The 12500-nt window shown below is 49.8% G+C and overlaps 1 protein-coding gene across 1 annotated transcript in view; it reads left to right on the top strand.

Moving 5' to 3' along the window:
* LOC311316035 (partitioning defective 3 homolog) overlaps nt 1–12500 on the top strand; it is a gene marked incomplete at its 3' end in the record, with an annotated part of 169352 nt that overhangs the window by 122783 nt on the left and 34069 nt on the right. Inside the window, exons 20-21 of the mRNA XM_084446776.1 lie at nt 1570–1698; nt 7664–7921. Coding sequence (XP_084302902.1) covers nt 1570–1698; nt 7664–7921 — 387 coding nt within the window. The remainder of the gene's footprint in view (nt 1–1569; nt 1699–7663; nt 7922–12500) is intronic.

The raw sequence follows: 12500 nt of genomic DNA, 5'->3' as shown, positions 1-12500 counted from the left end.
AACTTTCCTTTCCCATCATAAATCCCGTCTGGTGAGCGGGCCGCTGGCGAGTGAGGGCGGCGTTTAAGAAGCCTTAATGAAAGCCAGCGGAGTGGCGAGACGACCTGTCATCCGCCGCCGCCGTGATAGATGGCGCTGCTCTCGATATTAACACCGGCGCATCACAACCCGGGGGGGGGGGGGGGGGGTACGCTACGTTTCAGCCATTTGTTGATAAATTAATCGGGTAATGGAACCCCCCCCCCCCCGTGTCCTCTCGTCTTTCGCTCTCTCCCTCTCTCTCCCTCTCTCTCTCTCTCTCTCTCTCTCTCTCTCTTGTCCTGACGGTTTGGTTTCAGCATCCTGTCACCCGTCGTCTCTTCATTATCTCCATGTTTTCTCCTCTCTCTCTCTTTCTGCCTCATGTTCATTATCTCTCTGTTTTCTGGTGTCTTCAACTCTTACCGTCGGTCCGTGTTCGTGCGTCTGGCTTCGCTCATCTCTCCCTCTAACTCCCACGTCTTTCTCTCCCCTTCCTCCCTCTCTCCCCCTCCTCCTCTCTCTCTCCTCCTCTCCTCCTCTCCCTCTCCTCCTCTCCCCTCCTTCTCTGTGCTTCTAAGTGTCTGGGAGGTTCTGTCCTCTGCCGGCCTGTTGGACTGTGAGACAGACTCTCATCGTCGGCCAGTTTCCGCTGGAATAATCACGGCTCCGTCGTAGAAATTAGCTCTGCAGAGTCATTCAGTCGGGCGGGGAGGAGGAGGAGGAGGGAGACGGCGACATTTTACGTAGAGTCAATCAAGCTGAATTATCTGTCAAGTGGAGCCCCCATATGGATACCGGTTCCCTTCCCATGAATAGAATTACTTCCGCTGGACCGCGGTGACATTTCCCTGTCTGGTTTTTGTTTAAAACTAGCTCATAGTTGAACCAAGAGAGCGGTTGGAATTGTAATGTGATTGTAATTGACGGGTGTGTTTGAGCGGTCGATCGTTAGATGGGGAGAGTGGATAGTAGATGTAGTTCACATCTCTTCTGTCGTTGGTGTTTCAGCAGCTTCTCACAGTACATCACGTTGAGCCCACAACAGATGAGAACTGGAGGGGTTGAGCAGCTCATCAATAGTAGTTATAAGTTGCTGTAGACTGCGTTTGATCCGTGTATTCCAAAGGCAAAGAGTCCTATTATGCTAATTTTCAACAATTTAATATGTCTTTGGGGTCTTTGATTATTTTTGCTGAAAATACCACTCTGAATAAGCGTTCTAGCATGCCTCTATACCCCTCCGTTGACCACAAGATCAGATTGAGTGCTTTGTTCATATGCAAATGAGCTCAGCTAAGAGCGAGTCGGTAGGCTAGAGAATTCATTTCAGCTGACCACAACAAAATGACTGGATTGTTTCACTTCATACTTTGTGTGTTAGTAGGCCCATCAGAGACTCACATGTATATGCAAAAACAATGAAACAGTTAGTTTTACAAACGTGGACCCTTTAAGCTTCAACTTGACAAATCCAGCACCTGTTGTGATTGTTTATCCTCCAAGTCGAGTGTTGTTAGTGACGGACGCTGCATGCGTTTACGCTTTCAGGTTCGGCAAACACCGCAAGGACGACCGGCCGGGGGAAAAGATGGAGCGGAAGGGATCCAGCAAGTGGCGGCCGGAGGAGACGCAGGCCTCAGAGGAGGAGACGCTGAGGATGAGGCTGGAGCAGGAGAGGTGAGCCAATCACAGCGAGCGCCACGCGGCGTATCCGCACCTCTCGGCCTATGGCGTGCGTACCTGGTGAGCCTCTACAGCCAAACGCGATAGGAGCTGGAGAGGTCTCCTCAACCTAACTTGATTGGAACATCGGTTTGTATTGTACATACCTTTGGGTTCTTTAGCCAAACTTGATACTGTAAAAACTAAGTGAGCCTCCTCAACCTAACTTGATAGAACTAGGAGACTATAGCTGTGTTCGGAATCGCTCCCTATTCACTATATAGTGCACTATATAGGGTGTCGGCCATTTTGTTTGTAGTGTCCGAATTCTCCACGGAATTTTCGTTCCCTATATAGTCCACTCTTTATTACCCACAATTCACCTTGATTTGCAGGGAACAGCGCATGTACCCTACATTTTCTCCGTTCCCTAGGTAGTTCACTACATGGTGAACCCTATATAGGGAATAGGGAGTGAGGGAACGAGGGAGCGATTCCAAACACAGCTGGACTCCTCAACCAAACCTGACGGGTCCAGAGTTACTGCAAATAAACCTTGTAGGGTCTGAGTTACTGAAACTAACCCTGATAGGGTCTGGAGTTACTGTAATCAAACCTGATTGGTCCAGAGTTACTGCAATCAAACCTGATTGGTCCAGAGTTAGTGCAATCAAACCTGATTGGTCCAGAGTTACTGCAACCAAACTGGTTGGGTTTGGAGTTACTGTAATCAAACCTGATTGGTCCAGAGTTACTGCAATCATACCTGATTGGTCCAGGGTTAGTGCAATCAAACCGGGTAGGGTCTGGAGTTACTGCACCCAAACCTGGTAGTGTCCAGGGTTACTGTAATCAAACCTGATTGGTCCAGGGTTAGTGCAATCAAACCTGGTAGGGTCTGGAGTTACTGCACCCAAACCTGGTAGTGTCCAGGGTTACTGTTATCAAACCTGATTGGTCCAGAGTTACCGCAATCAAACCTGATTGGTCCAGAGTTACTGCAACCAAACCTGATAGGGTCTGGAGTTACTGCAATCAAATCTGATTGGTCCAGAGCTACTGCAATCAAACCTGATTGGTCCAGAGTTACTGTAATCAAACCTGATAGGGTCTGGAGTTATTGCAAGTGGCCTCAGGACATTTCCACACACACTAATGAAGTCAGTAGCTGCGACAGGCAACGTGCCACCAGTTTGTAAATGCCAGGACCGTTACGACCCAAGATTGAATTAATTCTTCTGCCACCCTGTTAGGTGGCATGAGTCATGGACTCCGTTCCGTTCCACCGCTATTAGCATAGTTTACATCTAATCACTGTTGGAAAGTTCATCCGTTTGGTATTAAAGGAATTTATTCATTCAGTATAATTAGTGGATAATATCTGGTTTGACAAAATGCCACAATTATTCAAATGCTCCTGGAAAAGTTGGGTTCTTGAGTTCATTCACATATTAGGATTATTTGGTTTTTATCTTTTTTTACTTTAACCTTATATTTTTCTTAATTTTTTTTTGTATCAGGTCTGGCACATTACACAATTTGAATATTATCGGGTGTCCCCTAGCTATGCCCCTCCCCCTGGGGTTCATCCGCTACTAGAAGCTCCAGCGGGCGCAGATCCTCTTAATCGATGCTTTCCTCCTGGATGTCAGTGTGCACACAGAGAGGACGTTCCTCTGAAGGCTGCCCCGCCCTCCTCCTAATGAATGACCGATCCGTTATGGTCCAGTTCCCATCCTCCTCAAGGTTGGGCAGGGATTCACACCCCTCAGGCTGACCGGTGTATCGATCGGCCAGCGCCCGAGCCCAGAGTAAATCCAGCCCTTGATTCACTGTGACGGGGGATTTCTACAGGTCAGAGACAGAGGCAGGGGACTCACCCTCACAGTTGGGCACATTTGTTGGATCGAAGACAAATTGAGGCATTTTACTTTGGGGTATTATACAGGGAAACAGCTAAGTGTTACTGAGTTAGCTGATTCAAAAGAACAAGGAACAATCACCAATTTTATTTTATTTATTTTATTTAACCTTTATTTAACCAAGCAAATCATTAAGAACACATTCTTATTTACAGTGATGGCCTGGCAAAAAGCACAAGCTTCTTCAGGGAGGGGGGGAAGGGGGCTGTGAAAGAAAAATCAAGCTAACACACACAGCACACACCCACAACAGTACAGACACACAGCACACACCCACAACAGCACAGACACACAGCACACACCCACAACAGTACAGACACACAGCACACACCCACAACAGCACAGACACACAGCATACAACCACAACAGCACAGACACACAGCACACACCCACAACAGTACAGACACACAGCACACACCCACAACAGCACAGACACACAGCATACAACCACAACAGCACAGACACACAGCACACACCCACAACAGTACAGACACACAGCACACACCCACAACAGTACAGACACACAGCACACACCCACAACAGTACAGACACACAGCACACACCCACAGCAGCACAGACACACAGCATACAACCACAACAGCACAGACACACAGCACACACCCACAACAGTACAGACACACAGCATACAACCACAACAGCACAGACACACAGCATGCAACCACAACAGTACAGACACACAGCATACAACCACAACAGCAGACATCCAAACATAAAGACATATGCACTACTTGCAGCACACATATCAAGCACAACACAGAGCGGGAGTATTAAGACACAAGCATTACGACAGGCAGGTTCCATACATCACACATCAGGCACAACACAGAACAGGAGTAGTAAAAACCAAGACTGTTACACTACTGTACGGTATATCCATAACACCCCCCTACTATCACCTAAATGTCAACAGACATTCCTTTTTAAACATTATACTTCATATTGTTATGTTCTGATTAATCACCTGTGTTCTACTGAGGTGTACCAGTTATGGTCATTATGCCGTCACATCCTTTCCTACACACTACCTTCCCTTCCTACACACTACCTTCCCTTCCTACACACTACCTTCCCTTCCTACACACTACCTTCCCTTCCTACACACTCCCTTCCCTTCCTACACACTACCTTCCCTTCCTACACACTACCTTCCCTTCCTACACACTCCCTAACCTTCCTACACACTCCCTTCCCTTCCTACACACTACCTTCCCTTCCTACACACTACCTTCCCTTCCTACACTACCTTCCCTTCCTACACACTCCCTTCCCTTCCTACACACTACCTTCCCTTCCTACACACTAGCTTCCCTTCCTACACACTACCATCCCTTCCTACACACTAGCTTCCCTTCCTACACACTAGCTTCCCTTCCTACACACTACCTTCCCTTCCTACACTACCTTCCCTTCCTACACACTCCCTTCCCTTCCTACACACTACCTTCCCTTCCTACACACTAGCATCCCTTCCTACACACTAGCTTCCCTTCCTACACACTACCATCCCTTCCTACACACTAGCTTCCCTTCCTACACACTAGCTTCCCTTCCTACACACTACCTTCCCTTCCTACACACTACCTTCCCTTCCTACACACTACCTTCCCTTCCTACACACTACCTTCCCTTCCTACACACAGCTGTTTTATCACTAGTGTAGCCGTGGGCGCTGAGGGACCTATTATACAATGGACACAGTTATACAATGGACACAGTGGGTCCTAATGGAGGATTGTTCTGTCTGAAGGCTTGGAGGAAAGGTCACTCATCATCAACACTCCTGTCACTCTCCCCTCCTCCCTCCCTCGTTTTGTACACTCCTTATCGTGTCTCTCTCTTTGTGTCCATCTCGCTCTCTCTCTCTTTCTCTCTCTCCCCCTTCCCTCTCCGTGCCTCTCCCAATCTCTCTCTCTCTCTCTCTCTCTCTCTTCTCTCTCTCTCTGGCAGGCTGAGATCTCTCTCTCTCTCTCTCTCTCTCTCTCTCTCTCTCTCTCTCTGGCGGGCTGAGATATGTCTATCTGTCATCAGGACTAATCGTTAAGACTAACAAGTGCCTGTCTTCCTGTCCCACTCAGACTGGGGCCCTGAGTTGGCAGTTTAGAACGTTCTATTTGATCTACTGGGTTTGTTCTATTCTATGCGTTCTATCCTATGTGGTGAGTAATAATATGCCCTTAGTTAGGGTAATAAAGATGGAGCTGTGTTCTTTGTTCACATTCAGGGATGATGACATCGTCGGTGCTCTTTTTGCCACCGATGCAGGCCGTTAGAATCGTTTGTTTTTTTCTGTGTAATGTTCTTTGTTTCGACACAATCTACAATCCACTCTCCGTCCCGCTCGGAAAATAACCTCCCCCCCTCCCCGTCTCACATGGAAAGACTGGTGCAAGAGAAACAGGGAGTACAGATTGGTATGTCTCCTCTTATCTTATCAGCTCCGCTAGTGTAACCAATCAGTGGCCCCACACTCCGGCGCGGAGAAGGGCTTTCGTTTCCCTGGGCTTAAAGATAGACCTCTCAAGAGCCTGCTTCCCTTGTTTTCTTAGCTAATCGCTGAGTTGGCGTTTAAGCGCGGTACCCCAGTCAGTGGGCGCGTTGTTTGAGGACCATGTAGGTATTAGAGTTTCCTTGGAAAAGTCGCCTGTTTATTCTCAGTTCAAGAGTCTCCCCCCCCCACAACCTTTTTTAAAAACTCATCAGGGTAGGATAATTGCCCTCTTTTTGGAAAATATTTCCACCCCATAAATGGTTTCGTACAGTTTCACCCTTCAACAGGAAAATCACTTTTTTTCCCCTTGACTTATTATTTCATTACGCGTCGATGCTAATTTTCTCTGGGCACATGTTAGATTTCCCAGCTGAGCGCGTCGCCGTGCGAAGCTGTCCCTTTCTCTTTCACACATGTCACAGCGGCCCGGAGAAAAGAGAGTGGATGATAATTGGTGGTTGAAAAAGGCCTGATAATTGGCAGAGTTGTAATTATAGGCTCTGTGATGTTCTCCCCGCTGTAAAATGGCTGCCCTTAGCTCTGCCGTGTAATAGCCCTGAAGAGGAGGGGTGGGTGGAATATGCACAGACCTACTCTGAGAATGCGTATACACTTTTTCTTTTCAGGGACCTTCGGCGTTGTGTTATTGTAGTCTTCGTGGGGGGAAAACACATTTGCTGAGCGCCGGGCTTTTGTAATGTTTTGGGAACGCAGAAAAGCAGGCGGTCGAAGGTGAAAGCAGCTTTTCATATTGAACATGAGCCATTTAACCAGTACAGCAGCTGTTTAATGTGTTCACCCTTTCAATGAGGCATGATTCAGAATGATCCCATTAGTCTAGTTTAGTTTATTGAGTTTAAAAAGGACAGTGTGCGCATACATTAATTGCTTCGGTTAAAACAAGGAGATGCTTTGCACCAGATTTAGCAAGGAAGCTAATTTCCATCTGCAGAACTTACAAAGAACATGAACACAATGAATACACAATCTGCCCTGTGGACAACAAAGGACTCCATTCGTTAAACGAGGACAGTACATAATAAAAGAACGTTATGATGTATACCACAATAATACTACTGACAAGCATACCTGCAAGTATACTTACTTACATACATACATACATACATACATACATACATAGTCTATTGATGATCAGTGCTGACAATGTTGGTTACTCAAGATACTCTTCCTAACCATATAGGAGAAGCTACGATGGTTAGCGATTACTGTTTTATAAAGACGTCTTCTGGAATACTGTATATCTCATCAAGAAAAGAGTATTCTACAGATGCTCAAATGATCGACTGCAGCTGGTTAGGGTTATTGGAGAGTGAGTCGAACGTTTGCCGTTATTTGAGCATTTACAGTAGAAACCATAGGGGTTTATATATTTTATAGCCCATTTATAAACGCGAACAATGACATCAGTAATAATGAACATCACCATAACCCCAGGACCCAGACCAAGACCAGAGACACGGCCGGTTGATGATGTGTAAACCATAATTAATGACCTCCGTAACGCCCCCCTCAACCCCCCCCCCCCCAGGATCCAAGCCAAGACCCGTGAGCTGAGGGAGCGTCAGGCGAGGGAGAGGGACTACGCCGAGATCCTGGACGTGGCGCGGGGGCCGGGGTCCGACGAGGAGCACCCGTACGCCGGCGTCGGCCCCCCGGACGCCTCCCCAGACGGCGGGCACAGCCGGCCTCACAGCCCCCGGGACGAGCTCCACCAGCACCAGCGCTCCGACTCCCTCTACTCGCACGTCAGCAAGGCCCGCAACGGACGACCGCCGTCCGCTGACAGGTAGGAACCAGGGGTCGCTGACCCGGAGGGGAGGGGCGGGGCGGGGCGGGGCGGGGCGGGGAGGTCACCACGGACTCTACGGACAGAGCTACCGGAACCTCGGACGGGTTCGATGACGTTTCTTCCGTGACGTAACGACGGACGCCCACAGTCGGTAGGCGGGGAGGAAGTAGGGCATGTCCAGCCTCTGTGCTAGCGCGCCGCCGTAGCGCCGTTCACGCCTCTGTGCTAGCACGCCGCCGTAGCGCCGTTCACGCCTCTGTGCTAGCGCGCCGCCGTAGCGCCGTTCACGCCTCTGTGCTAGCGCGCCGCCGTAGCACCGTTCACGCCTCTGTGCTAGCGCGCCGCCGTAGTTCTGTTCACGCCTCTGTGCTAGCGCGCCGCCGTAGTTCTGTTCACGCCTCTGTGCTAGCGCGCCGCCGTAGCGCTGAGAGGCTGGCCGCTGGACCCCGGGGGCCGGGGAGGCGGGGCTATCACTGTCGGGTGGAATCAGCAGCGCTGACGGTAAATGTCCACCGCCTCCACACACAAGCAGCTCTGCTGCCTGGACACTGGGCCTGACCTGGGGAGAGAGGAAGAGAACATTTGCTTTTCTCTCTCTCTCTCTCTCTCTCTCTCTCTCTCACTCTCTCTCTCTCTCTCTCTCTCTTTCTCCCTATCTCTCCGTCTCTCGCTGTCCTTCCCTATCTCTCTCTCTCTCTCTCTCCCTCTCCCCCTCTCTCTCTCTCTCTCTCTCTCTTTCTCCCTATCTCTCCGTCTCTCGCTGTCCTTCCCTCTCTCTATTTCTCTCTCTCTCTATTTCTCCCTCTCGCTCTCCATCTCTCGCTCTCCCTCCCTCTCTCTCTCTCTCTCTTTCTCTCTCATTCTCCCCTCTCTCTATTTCTCTCTCTATCTCTCCATCTCTTGCTCTACCTCCCTCTCTCTCTCTCTCTATCTCTCCATCTCTCGCTCTCCCTTTCTCTCTCTCCCTCCCTCCCTCTCTCTCTCTCTCTCTCTCCCCCCTCTTGGAGAGTACAGTATCCCCATGTGAGTGTCTGACATGCATATGCTGGCGGGGCTTCCCAAGCTTGCATTCTCATGGTTTACAATTGGAGTCTGTCAATCATCCCAGCCGGTTCCCAGGGCTGATTTGGAGATGGTTCCTCTCTTCCCCGTATTCATATTCCCCCCACGTGTTCTGGCTGCTCATACCCAGCGGTCTGAGGAGGCCTTTTCACTATTCAGGTGCTGTAGTAGCAGCCTGTCAAAGCAAACGCCCAGAGAGACGCGTGAGCCTGAAGGTTGCAGGTCCTCCATGCTGCAGACATCAAGTACTGCTGATCCTCCAGTCTGCTAGTCCTCCAGTCTGCTGGTTCTCCAGTCTGCTAGTCCTCCAGTCTGCTGGTCCTCCAGTCTGCTAGTCCTCCAGTCTGCTGGTTCTCCAGTCTGCTAGTCCTCCAGTCTGCTGGTTCTCCAGTCTGCTAGTTCTCCAGTCTGCTGGTTCTCCAGTCTGCTAGTCCTCCAGTCTGCTGGTCCTCCAGTCTGCTAGTCCTCCAGTCTGCTGGTCCTCCAGTCTGCTGGTTCTCCAGTCGGCTAGTCCTCCAGTCTGCTGGTTCTCCAGTCTGCTGGTTCTCCAGTCTGCTGGTCCTCCAGTCTGCTGGTTCTCCAGTCTGCTAGTCCTCCAGTCTGCTGGTCCTCCAGTCTGCTAGTCCTCCAGTCTGCTGGTCCTCCAGTCTGCTAGTCCTCCAGTCTGCTAGTCCTCCAGTCTGCTAGTCCTCCAGTCTGCTGGTCCTCCAGTCTGCTAGTCCTCCAGTCTGCTGGTCCTCCAGTCTGCTGGTTCCCCCAGCGCTCCTCCCCCTAACCCCCCAGCGCTCCTCCCCCTGATCCCTCCTCCCCCTGACCCCCCAGAGCTCCTCCCCCTGACCCCCCAGCACTCCTCCCCCTGACCCACCAGCTTGAATAGAGTCATGTTCTGGTTGACCCTGGACAGGGTGCTGGGGGTAGCTGAGGTTCTGGTTGACCCTGGGGTAGCTGGGTATATTTCATAAGTGCTGTATGTTGTGTTGATTCATAATTCATTTGGCGGTTGCTGGGTTTGAAGAGTCTGTTTTCTGTGAGTGTGAGTGTGTGTGTGTGTGTGTGTGTGTGTGCGCATGTGTGTGTGCGAGGGAAATGGCTACAACATAGTTTGTGTTCATGGCTTGCAGCTGCTCACGCTCTCCGCTCTTTTGTTCATCCATCTTTTGTCTCAGGACTTCCTCGTAGGCATGGGGATATTGCTGTGCGTTTCCTGGGGTGCGTAAGGTTTGTTTTGAACGCTCCTTCAAGATTTCAATCAGAAGCCGGAGGTTTATCGTCGCAATCCTCATACTTTATTAGTTTAGTGAAGAGCATTGTGCTCCAGGGCTTAGGACTGATGCTATTCTGAGTGCCAGAAATACAGTACATTGTGCGATGAGAAGATTGTGTAGCTGCTCTATGCATTGGATTCATTATCTAGTTTGATTTAATTGAAAACTCTTTCAAGAAGAACTGCAGGGCATGGATGAGGCCTGGCAAGGGATTTCAGTGACTGGTGACTGGATAGGATACAGTATAATCACACTACGCCTCCGTATGAAACCGACCTGCATACTGCCATAGCCAACATGGCACTATAGAGCACATATTTATATATCACTGTATCAGTCTTAAACAACATTTGCCCAAGATTTAAACAAAAGTTCCTTTCAGTAGCTCACGACCTAGAAAATCACAGAAACATAAACACACTTGAGATGTTAGATTTTGATCTGGGATTATATAAACATACCTGGGGATTGAAGCGGGAAGTGTGTTTCCTGTCCGACCCCCGACTGAACAGGCAGTGAATGAGATCCGCCCCTGGGAGGAGGCGGGGGAAACCCTGTGGATTTGTGTCTTCCCTAGCAGGAATGGTAGTAATTAAGAGTTCTGTATGAGGGTACTGGAGCCCAGGAGTACTGGGCACTTACCCTATACAGGAAGTTCCCATTTAGCCAGTGACACTGGGAGTCAACTCGTAATAGTTTAGTAGATAATGGCTGACGTGATGATGGGACCCTTGATGCGCATGACATGGCCGATAAAGGTGGATCTGCAGGCAGTATGCTGGATTAGTCTGGATGACCCTGAAGGGTCCAGGCCGCCCTCAGCGCCGTCCGTCTCAGAACGAGAAAGCCAGAATGCGACCGGTCGTCCGGGGGGCCGCAGTCCCACTCAGAGCCATAAAGCATCAAACTGCCCAACGGAGGTCCGCTTGGCACAGTGAGGGAAACAGACCGGCAGCTGCATAAACACACAGCAGGAATTCATTGTAATTCCCTTTTCCAAACGACAGACCGTCGATAACGTGAATTGTCTGGAACGCGTAGCGCGGCTCTGCCAGCTTCAGGGAGCCGGTCGGCCGTCGGGAGATTTCGTCAGGCCATGAGAGCCGTGACAGTTCTGTCAACTCGATCAATCTGGTTGCAACATCCTTGGACACCCGTTTGGAACGGCGTCGGGGTTTCTGTGGGGTTGATAGTTTGCTGTCCGGCAGAGGAACTACAGCTATGCCTTGGGGTCCTTTAAGATAAATATTTAACGAGGTATAGCGTGAATGGAAGTTGTTTGTGTTGAAATAAGATAAACTACTGTACAAATTTACTGTGTGATAAGTAATATTCTGTTTTCGTGAAGTACATTTATCGTGTCGCTGGTGCCTGAGAAGCTGATCATGTTCTCTGAGCTACAGGGCAGTGGAGTCCATGTCGGGCCCCTGCCAGATTGCATAACCCCTCATTGGAAATTGCAGTCTGGCCTCTGGGTCGGCCAAACTAAATATTGTGCAGTGCTGATTTTTTTTTTTTTTTTTCTGCGACCTTTTCCCACAATCACCCCAGATATTTCTCGAAAAGGTCTGCTCAAACGTTTGACATCTGGTAACATTTGTCATTTTCTGCGTGTCCTAAGCCCTTTAGACAGTGAATATGGGATCACAGAGGACAGTGTTGCACCAGCATGTCAGAGAATTCGGCCTCAAAGGTCATGCCGACTGCGTTCCAATCGCACCGGGACCCGGGAGACGGACGAGCGATGGTGGCAGCAGGTTCGAGGGAGCAAGGCCGAGGAGGGGACGGCGGTGTTCTGGGGCGAGCCGCTCGGCCGCCAAGATGAACAGAGCAGAGCTGCTGTTGAAAGCGCACAGAGAGGATTTTCAGAGTAAAGTGAACCAAAGGGCAATTAATTCCCCACACTCGGCCTGGGCAAACAAAGAGATAATCCCTTCGCTCTCTCTATCTCTCTCTTTATTCTATCTCTCTCTCCCTCTCTCTTTTGTCTCTTTCTCACTATCTCTTCTTTCTGCCTCCCCCCTCTCTCTCTCTCTCTCCCTTTCTCTTTCTCTCTCTCTGTCCTCTCTTCTCTCTTCATCTCTCTCCAGAAGGCTTTGAGTCTCCCATAGTCGTGAACACACACGCAGCACACACGCAGCACACACATCCTGACACAAACACACATTCACAGACCGTACAGTCCAGGTCAAATTGAATACACCCACACACACAGACGCACAAAGGCCCATTCATACCGCAAACACACA

This window comes from Borostomias antarcticus (assembly GCF_949987555.1).
Source record: "Borostomias antarcticus genome assembly, chromosome: 12".
In the NCBI taxonomy this organism is placed as follows: domain Eukaryota; kingdom Metazoa; phylum Chordata; class Actinopteri; order Stomiiformes; family Stomiidae; genus Borostomias; species Borostomias antarcticus.
Note: the sequence above shows the minus strand (reverse complement) of the source record. Positions and strands in the feature narration are given on the sequence as shown.